At 44.6% G+C, this 18,385-nt stretch overlaps 1 protein-coding gene across 1 annotated transcript; it reads right to left on the bottom strand.

Annotated features, from left to right (window-relative positions):
• LOC109744037 (uncharacterized) lies at positions 1-4,263 on the bottom strand. The gene is made up of 7 exons (XM_020303127.4): positions 4,048-4,263; positions 3,508-3,555; positions 2,623-2,797; positions 2,155-2,321; positions 1,418-1,733; positions 526-692; positions 1-417 (listed from the first exon to the last, which is right to left on the bottom strand). The coding sequence occupies exons 2-7, from the start codon at positions 3,527-3,529 to the stop codon at positions 272-274; spliced, it is 993 nt and encodes a 330-aa protein (XP_020158716.1). The 5' UTR covers positions 3,530-3,555; positions 4,048-4,263; the 3' UTR covers positions 1-271.
• Positions 4,264-18,385: the final 14,122 nt, after the last annotated feature.

Genomic DNA, 18,385 nt, shown 5'->3' with positions numbered 1-18,385 from the left:
TTCATCAACTGGGAACATGATACATATAGTGAGTGATAACATGGTTCGGCTGAATACACCATCCGTTTAGCGAGACAAGCTGACTTAACATTGTTGCATCATCCATATACCTAGAAATATATGCGTGAATCATCTCACTTCTCAAATCCGGCTCATTACTACTAATCATCCCACAAGTATTTAGTAGTGCTACCACATCATTATCTCATATATAAGTCTACTTAGTAGGATGAAAGGGCGTTATCTCTCCATCAGGCCATGAGGTAAAGATCTAGCCATCATTGGATGAACCAACGATAGTGAGATCTGCCTTCACAACGCAGCTCGATCCTACAACATAGCCTCCCGACGGGTCCTTGAGTTTCTTGAGTCCAAGGAAGTTAGGCCATCCCCATCCTTGTCCACATACCCAGAGACCTGCGATCACCACAAAAGTAAGATCAACTGCAATCATCATCAGGTTACAGACACTAGCTGCTTGAATCACACATCAGTAGCACTGATACTTGCTAAGGAAAGTTGAACCTGAAGTTCTAGTGAAGTGTTTCCCATTCTTTTGGTCCAGGATGGAAAGAGTCATTACAGCCACCTTCTTGGACTCGAGTTGGAGCTCATCCGAGACATCCGGGTATAAGTACAAGCTGAGGCAATCCGTGCTGTACTTGTCACCACGCGGATACATGCCGATGTACCTGTTGACAAAAATGGGAAGTGAACACTTCAAGTATAATTGGGTACCCCGGAAAATGTATTTGAAGTTAGTATTGAAATCGGAAAGTTGTGGCTGAGCTTGGGTGTAGCCAACCATCAACTTTGGACACAACTTCGTGGCATTGCAATTGTACAAAAAAACTAAGCAAACCCTGACTACAGTACAAGATAATACAATGTTACCCAGAAACAATCAGAGAAAATAATTGATGGTATGTGACACATACAAGAACCGGTGGTACCAAATATATAAATGTGAATGAAATTTCTGAAAAAAAAAACTCATAAACAGCATAAGGCTTGACCATGAAATTTTATAGGCTAACATAGATTTTATATAGTACTATAACGTTTCAAATTTGTTCCTGAATTTAGGTACACATGATTACAAAACCCCTTCTCTATTGAAATTGGAATGTGTTGCGGCATATCTGTAAATATACTAGAAGTACAGTTCTTTGGTTGTATGCTTAGAGAACAAGCTAAAATATCCAGTTGGATATCTGCAGGACCTTGCCTTGCACAAAAATCTGGCCATCATTAATGTCCGTTGGCATAAAATATTCTCTGTCCACTATTAAGTTAGTACGCTGACTAGGTATGGTAAGCTAAAGGATACAAATAAGCTAAAATGTTGGATAACACATGCATACTATTTGTATAAATCATTTGTTATGTAACCATTTAACTGGTAACAGATGTATACCATTTCTGTCCACCAACTTCAAATGTAGGAGACTGGATGAAGTGCTTCAAGTCCAATTCAAGGAAATTGTTCATGGTCCAAGTGTATGTCCCTTTGATGAATCCCTTACTCTGGACAAAGAGGTTCTGAACTATGGTAGCCTTCTTCTGAACCACAACAGCCTTCTTTTCAGGAGAAGAGACATCAATCTTCAATATCTCCACAGCAAAGACACAGCTATCATCAACTAGAAAAGCAGATGATTTCAGTAGCTCCTGAAGAGGAATCAAGCAACGCTCCTTCGAGTAGGTATTCTTGAAGTCAAAGTTGTAGGTAGCTGCTTTTAGGTAAACGCTGAAAGATTAGAGAATGAAGAACTTGTAGGTAAGGTGCAAATATACCAAATAATATATGACCAAATCCCATTAAAAAAAAGTGTATAAATATATATATAACCAAACTTCACCCCAGTTCAGAAAGCAAGAAGATGTCAAGATAGTAAATTATATCCAAATAATGATTATCAAATTTAAAGAGAACATGTGTACGTAGTCCAAATCAGACAAACTTGACAGCAAAGAAAATACAAAGCAACTTCTTCATGGGAAAAGTGATATTTGATTGTATTACCAAATTGCAGATATTGACTTGTAATGATGGAATCATGGCATTTATATCTCAAACTTATGATGCACAAAGTATGGATTCCTAGCTGCTATAGGATGGATGTGCTTGAAAGAACACATCCATGAGACTACCTTTGCATCCACAGTACATTCCTTTTGTATGGTTGTATATTGACAACTCAAACACTGCGTGCACCGTGTGACCTGGCACCAAGCTCAATTGGGATGGCACAAGACGAAGAGCAACATATGGAGTTCCAGCACCAGCTTCTTTATGCATTGGAATCACTTGCAGGAACCTGGTAAATGAAATCATGGGAGGAAACCAAACTCAGTCTAGATTTCATAACTGAAGTAGGAGTGAAGTCTAATTTCTTGACTTCATGCACCGTATCAAGCTTTAGCGTCTGACTGATTGTTTATGAGATTGTGATTGCCAATTTGATTACATCAATCAAAACATCATTGGTGAGTAGACGGCATCCTAAATTCATGTGTATATGGATAACATATAGTTACTTTTTCTACAAAACAATCCAGATGGTATTTACATCTAATACATGAATTTTGCAGAGTTCCTTTTGCAATTATGGTGCATACCAGTTATACCCAGAGCAGTGAAAAGCACCAGATGTTGTGCTCTTAGCTCCAGTCTTAAGCAGTGATGAGAAGTCCTGAATCCTCCATTCAAAACCTGGAACATGGGTCTTTCCGAAGTCCTGAATCCCCCATTCTGAATCCGGAACAACTTGGGGTTTCCCTAGGAGTGCATGAGCTGATATTTGCACAAGTGCAGTAACTCAAAGTTACACAACAAAGAAAGAGAGAACATGCAATATTCATGTGTATGTTGCAGTTCCAAATAAACAGGATAAAATATCGACCACCGCAAAAATGGCCAACAACATATAAGTTACTCCCTCTGTCCCATAATATAAGCTTGCAAAAACATCTTATATTGTGGGACGGAGGGAGTATTTATGTTCCGATTATATGAATCAAACTCTTGAATGCAATTATTTGTGATAAGTGAGCCCTGGTCAATCAGAATAGTTATTCATGTCACCAATCAAGGGGAGAACAAGGCAGAAGATACTTCTTATTGCTTCTAATCACTAAGATATCAAGATCAACTACCTCAAATTAGATTAGAAAGATAGAAAGGCCATGAGGATGGGAAAATAAAAATCAAATGTTTTTAGTTAGTTCTCCTTTTTTGGAATTTTCTTATTATCCTTTCATTTTTTACAGAATATTTTTTATAGAATACTTTTAAAGAATATACTAAATTCTGCCCCGAAAAAAAATAGCCATCTTGGTAATATATCAACATGATGGTGAAGGCAAGTGCTTCCTCAATTCAGAGCTAGGATCTCATGTTCTTATACCTTGACTTTTGCCAAGGAATTAGTGCTGCAAATTGTATCCAAAATTTGGTTTATAAAAGACACAATCCAAACATCACGATTGACCAGGCATACATACATGAACTCCTGCAGTTGCCCATGGATCTGCTCCTTCCTCTTCTCTCCTCTGCAAGTGAGATTAAATCATACCATATCTCAGGGAAAGGTAGCAGATCAGCATATAAAATACTAGTACTAAGAACCACGGTAGACAAAGAAGGTAATTAACAGAATCTTGAGAGGTAGAGCCAATCTAGGTCCAAAATAATTACTGCCACGCCGTAGAAAAATCATTACCCGCGAAATAAATAAATAAAGGGGAGAACAGGAAGTGAAAATCACACTCCACGAGCAGGTCGATTAAAAAGCTACGGCTACGCGCTTTGCCCCTCGGTCGATCACGAAAGGAAGCCAAGAACTTGCAGCGCAAAACCCTGAAACCCCTGTTTCGTGAAAAGGGAAGAACTGGAAGTCTGAAAAACCCTCGACTACAGAAGAAAAAAGTGAAGAACAGTAGGATGGCAAGCGCGCGATCCGCGGCAACGAGACGGGATTTGCGACTCCCATGAGGAAGCGAAGGAAGAGAGAGACCTGGATTTTGGGGGCAGACCGAGAGTACCTCACAATGGCGTTCGTCGGCGTTCGTCGGGGTCCCGGAGGGGGTTTGCCTCTCCACGCTCCAGTCACCAGTCACGCCCCTCACTTTCCTCTCCTCTCTCTCCGCCCGTCGGTCGCTCCGTTTTCCTCCCCATCTCTTTTTTTTTCCTCTTACCCCTCTGCTTTTTTTTTAACAGCACTCGGCGTATTCCCGTTGGTGGGCGAGATCACTGAAGACAATTTGCCAATTCATCATCCACCCAGGTACTGCGACTCATACAAGGCACATCTTTCCCTGATTTTTTTCCACAAGGCATATCTATAACTTATCAACTTTTATACATGTTTTACTTATCTTACGCGCTGTTTTTTTTGGATTGTTTGTTTCTACCTATTAGGCTCTGCGTGCTCGGAATTTAATTGGCTTTTCAGTTCAGTAGCGAATGGGAGATATAGAGCGTCTACAGCCGGATAAGCAAATTCGATTTCTCAAACATTCGCCGACGCTTATGGGGCACCCCGTGGACAGTGATTGGTAAGTCGTCAAATATATTTTTTCACAATCGAATACCCCAATTTAGAAATCTCAAATCCATGATCCGCAAAAAAAAAAATCTCAAATCCATACTATTATATGCAATGTAAAACATAATCTAAGTGGAGCTCGCCTGACTCCGTTGTGCCCATATCCAGCGGCCGGCTGCGCCCTTCGGAGTGTTGGTCTGGTCATCAGCGAGGTACAGTATGACGTGTGACACGAACCAGCTCACAGGACTCAAGGCGCCGCCCTCTCCCATTCCCTACTCTTCCTCGTCAGAGTCCGGTACCTTGACAATGCCGGTGGACGTGAGATCTATGATGAATCCGTCATGAGAGGAGCCGGCGACATCCACCACAACGCGGTTGTGGTGCCCGGACTGGTGCACCATACGGGGCGCGGGAGAATGCGACTCCGCCTCGTCAACGTCCACCACAGCGAGGGTTGCCGCAGTCTCCGCTTCGCTGCCTTGCACGGCGGGCACGCCGCACCATATTTGCGTCGGACAACGCCCCTGCGTTCACCTCTGCCTCGACGCGCCAAGGGGTTGCGCGTCTGCCACCGCTTTGGGAAGCCGGTGAGGCAGCGACGACACACCTCGCAGCGGATCCATGCGCCATTTGGATGGACTCAATGGATTCCCAACGAAAGGAGTCTGAGCGTTGCCGTCGGGTGGCCTCCTCCCCAAATCGGCGGAGCGCAAGCCGGACGGTCATCTCCTCCTTAGGGCCGCATGGGTTGAGATCGGCGTCGACGGATCTAGAGGTGTAGGACTCAGATCCACTGCCCTCCATGTCGAAGAAGACCGAAGATCGTCCGGCGAGAGTTTGGGTGGCTGAGTGGAGTGGAGGGGAGTGTCAAGGAGTGACTAAGGGCAACTCCAACGCATGACCCAAATGGTCCGGCGCGTCCGTTTGGGTGTAAATGGACAGAACAGGCGGCCTAATGCGCGGGAGTAAATGGACCATTGTTCTTTTCGGTCCGCTTTCGACCCATTCACGACCCAACTTTTGGCCGTGTTTGCGGTCGAACGGACACGCGCGGCGCCTACTCGTGTCCTTCCCTGGCCCGCCCGTCGGGACACATGCGCCCCTTTTTCTATCCCCCCACTCCAGCCGCACCCCGCGCCCACTCCCCTTTCGTCCCTAGCCACCACCGCTGCCATTTTTCTCGGCCGTGTCGCTGTCCAGCACGGCTGCGCGCCCGCCCCTACCCTTGTCGCAACCCCCGTTCCTCAACGCCCCGAGCTGTCCAACCGCGGCCGCCTGATTTTAGTGCATCCGACGGTCGGATTTGGGGCGGACCCGGACGGATTTGAGCTCACCTAGCTGTCGGAGGCCGCGCCGTGCCATGGACTGGCCGGGTACCAGACCGCACAGCCCCAGCAATGCCCCTAGGCCGCATGTAGGTATAGACTCCGCCTCTAGTCGCTCGGATCTACCCTGTCGTCTGTTCGCCGGCAAATACACCAACGACCGTCGTCCGGGCTCAGTGCTGGCCCAAAGGCTCGTCGACGCACCATTGCCGCTCATAAGTGCGACGACTGTCCACGGAAGGTCTTGCGCCGCGTGTCTACGACGCCGGAATATCCCGGATGGGTGTTCGTCAAGTGCAAAGATGATGGGGTATGTGCTAGTTTAGCTTCGGTTGTGCTCCCGGATTCGGGGCATTTTGCTTATACTCAAAATTTTATTGTGTAGGATTGTGGAAAAAAAATACCATGGAATGTTTTAGTAAAAGAAAAATACATGGTTCAAAAAGAACAAATTCCAATAGACCATCAAAAAAAGGATTGCCAAAAAATATTTAGAAGCAAATTTTGCCATGGTTCAAGATTTGTTCAACGGCGCAAAAATGAAAAAGTCATAGCAACTTGCATTTGTACATAGTGGTAGAAAAAATGTGCATTAAAAATTGTGAGGTATTTTACACACAAAAAATGTGGATTAAATATTGCCATGTAGAACACAAAAAAGTGTACCATATATTGTTCGGCAGTAATTGTCATGTTTCATAAAGGAAATGTACCATGTCCCATTAGAAGCAAAAAATCCCATGGAAAAGATGAAGGTGAAATTTACCATGGCATTAAAAGTAAAATTTTACATGGACCATAAGAGTAATTGCCATGAAAAAATAAAAATACTAACGCCCACACGTGTGGCAGTTTTGCAACTCGTCCACGTGGATCACCGTCCAGTCGAGTTTGCACGAATTTTGACACATTGAGGCGGATTTTGTGTGCCACGTAGGACGAGGCTGGTGTGTGGGCGTTTAAGAGTTCGCCCACACGCCCCGCAGTACGCGGTTTGCCAGCTGCACTGTGTGGGCGAACTAGTTTTTGCCCACACAGCCACCACCGCCCACACGAGACTCATACGTTGTTCGATGGCAACTGTAGTTATGCGTACATGGCAATTAGGTAAACACACATGACAACTATGATTCGTTGCTAGACGACAACTGTAGTTACGCGTACATGGCAACCAGATAAACACACGGCAACTGTGACTAACCATACATGGCAATTGTGGTTGGACCACACGTGGCAACTAGGTAAACACACATGGCAACTACTGTTTGACCATATGTGGCAAGTAGTTAATCACACCCGACAACTATGGTTTGATTACACGCGGCAACTACCATAAATTAGACATGACAACTATAGTTAACCAGAACAGATAGAGTTGCCATGCTTTTACAACTACATTTGTCATCCCGGGTAACTACATTTGTCATCCCGGGTAACTACATCTGCCATCCCGGATAGCAACTAAATCGTCATCCCGCGGGGGTAACGTAGTTGCGGCAGGACGTGTGGGCATTTTTGCTTCATGCCACACGCGCGGGGTGGAGATGAGTAGTACTTGTTGGGCGTGTGGCACGAAGTAGCTGCGCCCACACATGTGGGCAATTCTAATGTTCGCTCACACAACCCGTGTGGGCTGCCTCCTGCTCACGCCATACACGGTGTGTGGGCGGATATCTAGTATGCCACACGTGTGGGCGTTATCGGCGTCCTGAAAAAATAAGAAATAGTTTTCCATGAACTATTAAAGTATAATTGACATGTGTGTAAAAGTTTTTTTCATGGCAATGTAGGTAATTCTGCCGTGGCAATAAAAGTTAAATCTTTCCCATGGCAATATAGGTAAATTTTCCATGGCAAATTTAAAAAGTAAAATTTGCCATGCGAATCAAGTAGAAAGTTGCCATACTGCAAAGTAAAATTAGCCATGTTCTTAAAGGGTAAAATGTTATGATGATCAAATTTTCTTGCATTTATCATGTGATATTCCAAAAAAATGTTTGAAAATTTGCTATGATGTATGAGACGCACTTTTGGATTTTTTTTTGCCATGCGACCAATGCATACAAATTTTCTTTTGCCATGATATGCTCAATAAACTAGAAACTGAAGGGGGCATAATTAAAAATGAACAAAATTTGTCATGGCAGATGCATATTAGAAAGATGACATTTTTGTTTCATTTATAATTTTCATGCTTTGTACAAGGAAATTGCCTTGTATGTAAAACAAATTTTCCATGACGCAAAAATGAAATTTGCCATGGCAATTGTATTAAACTTGCCATCGTCCATAAACTAAGTTTGCGTAATAGAGAAAATAAGAAATAATGCACAAATGTTTCTTTGGTAAAATTGCCCTAGCCCCATGTAACACCCCGAGTGTCATGCTACAGTAACCCTCTGTGATTAAGCTAATCATTTTATTAAACAGTGATTGATCACCTTTGATTTAGATATCCTTTGAAATTTCCACTTTCAAGTCAAATTCAATTTGCAAGTGAAATATGGAGTTGCACAAAAGTTGTTGCAAAATAGTTCATCTTTTACCCAAAATTCCATAACATTTGATTGTTAAGGAAAACAACATCACCTCCAAGCCAAGATGGACTATAGCAATTTAAAACAGTGCCAAATCAGCAAGTTAATTGCTTTTCCATTTATGCAAAATTCTAACAGCTTCAATTAGATTCAAAACTTTTTGTGGCTGTGCCAAACATTGCATTGTATTTATGTGGGAAATTCCCATATTTTACAAAAAACATTTTGGCACCCCAAATTTTGTTGGGGAACGTAGAAATTTCAAAAAATTTCCTACGCACACGCAAGATCATGGTGATGCATAGCAACGAGAGGGGAGAGTGTTGTCCACGTACCCTCGTAGACCGAGAGCAGAAGCGTTCACACAACGCGGTTGATGTAGTCGTACGTCTTCACGATCCGACCGATCAAGTACCGAACGCACGGCACCTCCGAGTTCAGCACACGTACAGCTCGATGACGTCCCTCGAACTCCGATCCAGCCGAGTGTTGAGGGAGAGTTTCGTCAGCACGACGGCGTGGTGACAATGATGATGTTCTACCGACGCAGGGCTTCGCCTAAGCACCGCTACGATATTATCGAGGTGTAATATGGTGGAGGGGGCACCGCACACGGCTAAGAGATCAATGATCAATTGTGTGTCTATGGGGTGCCCCCTGCCCTCGTATATAAAGGAGCAAGGGGGAGGCGGCCGACCTAGGAGGAGGGCGCGCCAAGGGGGGAGTCCTACTCCCACCGGGAGTAGGACTCCTCCTTTCCTTGTTGGAGTAGGAAAAGGGAAGGGAGAAGGAGAAAGAAGGAAGGGGGCGCCCCCCCTCCCTAGTCCAATTCGGACTAGTCCATGGGGAGGGGTGCGGCCACCCTTTGGGGCCTTTCTCTCCTTTCCCGTATGGCCCATTAAGGCCCAATATGAATTCCCGTAACTCTCCGGTACTCCGAAAAATACCCGAATCACTCGGAACCTTTCCGATGTCCGAATATAGTCGTCCAATATATCGATCTTTACGTCTCGACCATTTAGAGACTCCTCGTCAAGTCCCTGATCTCATCCGGGACTCCGAACTCCTTCGGTACATCAAAACATATAAACTCATAATATAACTATCATCGTAACGTTAAGCGTGCGGACCCTACGGGTTCGAGAACTATGTAGACATGACCGAGACACCTCTCCGGTCAATAACCAATAGCGGAACCTGGATGCTCATATTGGCTCCCACATATTCTACGAAGATCTTTATCGGTCAAACCGCATAACAACATACGTTGTTCCCTTTGTCATCGGTATGTTACTTGCCCGAGATTCGATCGTCGGTATCTCAATACCTAGTTCAATCTCGTTACCGGCAAGTCTCTTTACTCGTTCCGTAATACATCATCTCGCAACTAACTCATTAGTTACAATGCTTGCAAGGCTTATAGTGATGTGCATTACTGAGTGGGCCCAGAGATACCTCTCTGACAATCGGAGTGACAAATCCTAATCTCGAAATACGCCAACCCAACAAGTACCTTTGGAGACACCTGTAGAGCACCTTTATAATCATCCAGTTACGTTGTGACGTTTGGTAGCACACAAAGTGTTCCTCCGGTAAACGGGAGTTGCATAATCTCATAGTCATAGGAACATGTATAAGTCATGAAGAAAGCAATAGCAACATACTAAACGATCGAGTGCTAAGCTAAGGGAATGGGTCAAGTCAATCACATCATTCTCCTAATGATGTGATCTCGTTAATCAAATGACAACCCATGTCAATGGCTAGGAAACTTAACCATCTTTGATCAACGAGCTAGTCAAGTAGAGGCATACTAGTGACACTCTGTTTGTCTATGTATTCACACATGTATTATGTTTCCGGTTAATACAATTCTAGCATGAATAATAAACATTTATCATGATATAAGGAAATAAATAATAACTTTATTATTGCCTCTAGGGCATATTTCCTTCAGTCTCCCACTTGCACTAGAGTCAATAATCTAGTTCACATCGCCATGTGATTTAATATCAATAATTCACATCACCATGTGATTAACACCCATAGTTCACATTGTCATGTGACCAACACCCAAAGGGTTTACTAGAGTCAATAATCTAGTTCACATCGCTATGTGATTAACACCCAAAGAGTACTAAGGTGTGATCATGTTGTGATTGTGAGATAATTTTAGTCAACGGGTCTGTCACATTCAGATCCGTAAGTATTTTGCAAATTTCTATGTCTACAATGCTCTGCACGGAGCTACTCTAGCTAATTGCTCCCACTTTCAATATGTATCTAGACCGAGACTTAGAGTCATCTAGATTAGTGTCAAAACTTGCATCGAGGTAACCCTTTACGACGAACCTTTTGTCACTTCCATAATCGAGAAACATATCCTTATTCCACTAAGGATAATTTTGACCGTTGTCCAGTGATCTACTCCTAGATCACTATTGTACTCCCTTGCCAAAATCAGTGTAGGGTATACAATAGATCTGGTACACAGCATGGCATACTTTATAGAACCTATGGCCAAGGCATAGGGAATGACTTTCATTCTCTTTCTATCTTCTGCCGTGGTCGGGCTTTGAGTCTTACTCAATTTCACACCTTGTAACACAGGCAAGAACTCTTTCTTTGGCTGTTCTATTTTGAACTACTTCAAAATCTTGTTAAGGTATGTACTCATTGAAAAAACTTATCAAGCGTCTTGATCTATCTCTATAGATCTTGATGCTCAATATGTAAGCAGCTTCACCGAGGTCTTTCTTTGGAAAACTCCTTTCAAACACTCCTTTATGTTTTGCAGAATAATTCTACATTATTTCCGATCAACAATATGTCATTCACATATACTTATCAAAAATGCTGTAGTGCTCCCACTCACTTTCTTGTAAATACAGGCTTCACGCAAGTCTGTATAAAACTATATCCTTTGATCAACTTATCAAAGCGTATATTCCAACTCCGAGATGCTTGCACCAGTCCATAGATGGATCGCTGGAGCTTGCATATTTTGTTAGCACTTTTAGGATTGACAAAACCTCCTGGTTGCATCATATACAACTCTTCTTTAATAAATACATTAAGGAATGCAGTTTTGTTTATCCATTTGCCATATTTCATAAAATGCGGCAATTGCTAACATGATTCAGACAGACTTAAGCATAGATACGAGTGAGAAACTCTCATCGTAGTCAACACCTTGAACTTGTCGAAAACCTTTTTGCGACAATTCTAGCTTTGTAGACAGTAACACTACTATCACTGTCTGTCTTCCTATTGAAGATCCATTTAATCTCAATGGCTCGCCGATCATTGGGCAAGTCAATCAAAGTCCATACTTTGTTCTCATATATGGATCTCATCTCAGATTTCATGGCCTCAAGCCATTTCGCGGAATCTGGGCTCATCATCGCTTCCTCATAGTTCGTAGGTTCGTCATGGTCTAGTAACATAACCTCCAGAACAGGATTACCGTACCACTCTGGTGTGGATCTTACTCTGGTTGACCTACGAGGTTCAGTAATAACTTGATCTGAAGTTCCATGATCATCATCATTAACTTCCTCACTAATTGGTATAGGCGTCACAGAAACTGGTTTCTGCGATGAACTACTTTCCAATAAGGGAGCATGTACAATTACCTCATCAAGTTCTACTTTCCTCCCACTCACTTCTTTTGAGAGAAACTCCTTCTCTAGAAAGGATCCATTCTTAGCAACGAATGTCTTGCCTTCGGATATGTGATAGAAGGTGTACCCAACTGTCTCCTTTGGGTATCCTATGAAGACACATTTCTCCGATTTGGGTTTGAGCTTATCAGGATGAAACCTTTTCACATAAGCATCGCAACCCCAAACTTTAAGAAACGACAACTTTGATTTCTTGCCAAACCACAGTTCATACGGTGTCGTCTCAAACGGATTTAGATGGTACCCTATTTAACGTGAATGCAACTGTCTCTAATGCATAACCCCAAAATGATAGTGGTAGATCGGTAAGAGACATCATATATCGCACCATATCTAATAAGGTACGGTTACGATGTTCGGACACACCATTACACCGTGGTGTTCCAGGTGGCGTGAGTAGTGAAACTATTTCACATTGTTTTAACTGAAGGCCAAACTCGTAACTCAAATACTCTTCTCCACGATCAGATCGTAGAAACTTTATTTTCTTGTTACGATGATTTTCCGCTTCACTCTGAAATTCTTTGAACTTTTCAAATGTTTCAGACTTATGTTTCATCAAGTAGATATACCCATATCTGCTCAAATCATCTGTGAAGGTTAGAAAATAACGATACCCGCCGCGAGCCTTAACACTCATCGGATCGCATACATTAGTATGTACTATTTCCAATAAGTCAGTTGCTCGCTCCATTGTTCCGGAGAACGGAGTTTTAGTCATTTTGCCCATAAGGCATGGTTCGCAAGTATCAAGTGATTCCAAAATCCCATCAGTATGGAGTTTCTTCATGCGCTTTACACCAATATGACCTAAACGGCAGTGCCACAAATAAGTTGCACTATCATTATTAACTTTGCATCTTTTGGCTTCACTACGATCGAGATCCAACAAACCATTTTATTGGGTGTATGACCATAGAAGGTTTTATTCATGTAAACAGAACAACAATTATTCTCTAATTTAAATGAATAACCGTATTGCAACAAACATCATCAAATCATATTCATGCTCAACGCAAACACCAAATAACACTTATTTAGTTTCAACACTAATCCCGAAAGTATAGGGAGTGTGCGATGATGATCATATCAATCTTGGAACTACTTCCAACACACATCGTCACCTCGCCTTTTACTAGTCTCTGTTTATTCTGCAACTCCCGTTTCGAGTTACTACTCTTAGCAACTGAACCAGTATCAAATACCGAGGGGTTGCTATAAACACTAGTAAAGTACACATCAATAACATGTATATCCAATATACCTTTGTTCACTTTGCCATCCTTCTTATCCACCAAATAGTTGGGGTAGTTCCGCTTCCAGTGACCAGTCCCTTTGCAGTAGAAGCACTTAGTCTCAGGCTTAGGACCAGACTTAGGCTTCTTCACTTGAGCAACAACTTGCTTGCCGTTCTTCTTGAAGTTCCCCTTCTTCCCTTTGCCCTTTTCTTGAAACTAGTGGTCTCGTCAGCCATCAACACTTGATGTTTTTCTTGATTTCTACCTTCGTCGATTTCAGCATCACGAAGAGCTCGGGAATTACTTTCGTCATCCCTTGCATACTATAGTTCATCACGAAGTTCTACTAACTTGGTGATGGTGACTAGAGAATTCTGTCAATCACTATTTTATCTGGAAGATTAACTCCCACTTGATTCAAGCGATTGTAGTACCCAGACAATCTGAGCACATGCTCACTGCTTGAGCTATTCTCCTCCATCTTTTAGCTATAGAACTTGTTGGAGACTTCATATCTCTCAACTCGGGTATTTGCTTGAAATATTAACTTCAACTCCTGGAACATCTCATATGGTCCATGACGTTCAAAACGTCTTTGAAGTCCCGATTCTAAGCCGTTAAGCATGGTGCACTAAACTATCAAGTAGTCATCATATTGAGCTAGCCAAACGTTCATAACGTCTGCATCTGCTCCTGCAATAGGTCTGTCACCTAGCGGTGCATCAAGGACATAATTTTTCTGTGCAGCAATGAGGATAATCCTCAGATCACGGATCCAATCCGCATCTTTGCTACTAACATCTTTCAACATAATTTTTCTCTAGGAACATATCAAAAATAAACACAGGGAAGCAACAACGCGAGCTATTGATCTACAACATAATTTGCAAAATACTATCAGGACTAAGTTCATGATAAATTTAAGTTTAATTAATCATATTACTTAAGAACTCCCACTTAGATAGACATCCCTCTAATCATCTAAGTGATTACATGATCCAAATCAACTAAACCATAACCGATCATCACGTGAAATGGAGTAGTTTTCAATGGTGAACATCACTATGTTGATTATCACGTGCAAAAACTGGCTTGCACCCGTTGTAGATGGACGTAGAGCTTATCACACCCGATCATCACGTGGTGTCTGGGCACGACGAACTTTGGCAACGGTGCATACTTAGGGAGAACACCTTTATCTTGAAATTTAGTGAGAGATCATCTTATAATGCTACCGTCAATCCAAGCAAGATAAGATGCATAAAAGATAAACATCACATGCAATCAAATACAAGTGATATGATATGGCCATCATCATCTTGTGCTTGTGATCTCCATCTCCGAAGCACCGTCATGAACACCATCGTCACCGGCGCGACACCTTGATCTCCATCGTAGCATCGTTGTCGTCTCACCAACTATTGCTTCTACGACTATCGCTACCGCTTAGTGATAAAGTAAAACAATTACATGGCGATTGCGTTGCATACAATAAAGCGACAACCATATGGCTCCTGCCAGTTGCCGATAACTCGGTTACAAAACATGATCATCTCATACAATAAAATTCAGCATCATGTCTTGACCATATCACATCACAACATGCCCTGCAAAAACAAGTTAGACGTCCTCTACTTTGTTGTTGCAAGTTTTACGTGGCTGCTACGGGCTTAGCAAGAACCGTTCTTACCTACGCATCAAAACCACAACGATAATTTGTCAAGTTGGTGCTGTTTTAACCTTCGCAAGGACCGGGCGTAGCCACACTCGGTTCAACTAAAGTGAGAGAGACAGACACCCGCCAGTCACCTTTAAGAAACGAGTGCTCGCAATGGGGAAACCAGTCTCGCGTAAGTGTACGCGTAATGTCGGTCCGGGCCGCTTCATCTCACAATACCGCCGAACCAAAACATGACATGCTGGTAAGCAGTATGACTTATATCGCCCACAACTCACTTGTGTTCTACTCGTGCATATAACATCAACGCATAAAACCTGGCTCGGATGCCACTATTGGGGAACGTAGTAATTTCAAAAAATTTCCTACGCACACGCAAGATCATGGTGATGCATAGCAACGAGAGGGGAGAGTGTTGTCCACGTACCCTCGTAGACCGAGAGCGGAAGCGTTCACACAACGCGGTTGATGTAGTCGTACGTCTTCACGATCCGACCGATCAAGTACCGAACGCACGGCACCTCCGAGTTCAGCACACGTACAGCTCGATGACGTCCCTCGAACTCCGATCCAGCCGAGTGTTGAGGGAGAGTTTCGTCAGCACGACGGCGTGGTGACAATGATGATGTTCTACCGACGCAGGGCTTCGCCTAAGCACCGCTACGATATTATCGAGGTGTAATATGGTGGAGGGGGCACCGCACACGGCTAAGAGATCAATGATCAATTGTGTGTCTATGGGGTGCCCCTGCCCCCGTATATAAAGGAGCAAGGGGGGAGGCGGCCGACCTAGGAGGAGGGCGCGCCAAGGGGGGAGTCCTACTCCCACCGGGAGTAGGACTCCTCCTTTCCTTGTTGGAGTAGGAAAAGGGAAGGGAGAAGGAGAAAGAAGGAAGGGGGCGCCCCCCCTCCCTAGTCCAATTCGGACTAGTCCATGGGGAGGGGTGCGGCCACCCTTTGGGGCCTTTCTCTCCTTTCCCGTATGGCCCATTAAGGCCCAATATGAATTCCCGTAACTCTCCGGTACTCCGAAAAATACCCGAATCACTCGGAACCTTTCCGATGTCCGAATATAGTCGTCCAATATATCGATCTTTACGTCTCGACCATTTAGAGACTCCTCGTCAAGTCCCTGATCTCATCCGGGACTCCGAACTCCTTCGGTACATCAAAACATATAAACTCATAATATAACTGTCATCGTAACGTTAAGCGTGCGGACCCTACGGGTTCGAGAACTATGTAGACATGACCGAGACACCTCTCCGGTCAATAACCAATAGCGGAACCTGGATGCTCATATTGGCTCCCACATATTCTACGAAGATCTTTATCGGTCAAACCGCATAACAACATACGTTGTTCCCTTTGTCATCGGTATGTTACTTGCCCGAGATTCGATCGTCGGTATCTCAATACCTAGTTCAATCTCGTTACCGGCAAGTCTCTTTACTCGTTCCGTAATACATCATCTCGCAACTAACTCATTAGTTACAATGCTTGCAAGGCTTATAGTGATGTGCATTACTGAGTGGGCCTAGAGATACCTCTCTGACAATCGGAGTGACAAATCCTAATCTCGAAATATGCCAACCCAACAAGTACCTTTGGAGACACCTGTAGAGCACCTTTATAATCACCCAGTTACGTTGTGACGTTTGGTAGCACACAAAGTGTTCCTCCGGTAAACGGGAGTTGCATAATCTCATAGTCATAGGAACATGTATAAGTCATGAAGAAAGCAATAGCAACATACTAAACGATCGAGTGCTAAGCTAAGGGAATGGGTCAAGTCAATCACATCATTCTCCTAATGATGTGATCTCGTTAATCAAATGACAACCCATGTCAATGGCTAGGAAACTTAACCATCTTTGATCAACGAGCTAGTCAAGTAGAGGCATACTAGTGACACTCTGTTTGTCTATGTATTCACACATGTATTATGTTTCCGGTTAATACAATTCTAGCATGAATAATAAATATTTATCATGATATAAGGAAATAAATAATAACTTTATTATTGCCTCTAGGGCATATTTCCTTCAAATTTTACAAAACCCTTTCTGTAAAATAAAAACTGAAATATAAAAAAAGAGGAAAAGAAAAGGCCAGGCTGCACTATGCACTTGGCCCAGCCGCGCAACAATGCAGCCCAGCCCACTTATCCCTGCCGTCCCCTACCTCTGTTCACCAGGGGCTGGGTGGACGCGCGCGTGCCGTCCGTGGCCGCCGATGGCCACGGGGCGGCCATCCGGCGGCTCCCCGGCGCCTACTAGGTCGCCCCCGCCCCGGGCGAACCCTAGCGTCCCCCCACTTGCCCCTCACTCTCCCACCCGCTCTCTTTCCCTCTCTTCCTCCAGATCCACCACAACCGAGCGCCACCGTAGCCGCTCGCCGTCGTTCTCGTGGCCACTGTCGACGCCTCTCCTCAACGCCATGTCCCTTGTCTCCGTCGATGTCGTCTGCTTCGTCTCCATCCACGAACGGGAGTCGGGGAGCTCCACAATGCACGAATCGAGCCGCCCCCTTCCGCCTCGGCCGCCGTTGATCTCCTCCAACTCCGGCCACCCTCTGCTGCTCCTAATCTATCATCGGCTTTCCTTAGCCACTCGGTGAGCTTCTCTCTCTCTCCCATCTCGCTGGTAGCTTGCCTGCTCGCCCACAGCTAGTCACCGCCATGACTGTGCTATGTCCGCCGCCGAGCTCATGGCCGTTGCCACAGCCGTCGTCATGCTTGCCTGAGCACGCCACCGTGCTCCTGGCGCTTCCAGGAACACAACACACCCGCGCACGCGCTTCCCCGTGGCCCCTAGCCCCTAGCTTGTTGAGCGCCCGAACGCGCCGCCGCCCGTGCTCGTCGTCGTCGTGCCTCCGGTGACCAAATGGTCATGGGTGTGCGCCCAACAGCTTCACCGCACCGCGTAGAACCTGCCCAGCCTCTTCATTTGCTCCGTAGCACGCTGTTTCGCCGTCTCCGTCATCCACCCGTACGCATTGCCGCCTCCGCCGCTCGCTGGCGTCGTTCCGGTCATCCCCGAGACCAACCGGTAGCACCATGCGACGACGATGTCGCTAGCTTTCGAACGCGAGTAGCCACACCCGTTTTGGGCCACCGTGGCGAAATCCCGAGGCTTGCCGGCGCCCTCCGCCGCGTTTTCGCTCGCCAGAGCCAACTCCGGCGCCGGCGTACGACGTGGCCGACCTGGGGCCACCCCCAGGGTCACTGCCAACGGGCCCCACAGACCCCGTTGACTGGGTTGACCCAGTCAACGTGCTGACTGGGCAGCCTAGTGCCCTGACACGCATGCCCCATCGCATAATTAACCTAATTAAAACATTTTCCTAAACAAAAATAATTAGTTAAACTA

Source organism: Aegilops tauschii, chromosome 1 (genome assembly GCF_002575655.3).
Source record: "Aegilops tauschii subsp. strangulata cultivar AL8/78 chromosome 1, Aet v6.0, whole genome shotgun sequence".
In the NCBI taxonomy this organism is placed as follows: Eukaryota; Viridiplantae; Streptophyta; class Magnoliopsida; order Poales; family Poaceae; genus Aegilops; species Aegilops tauschii.
The sequence above is the reverse complement of the archived record's forward strand: the minus strand, read 5'-3'. Positions and strand labels throughout refer to the sequence as shown.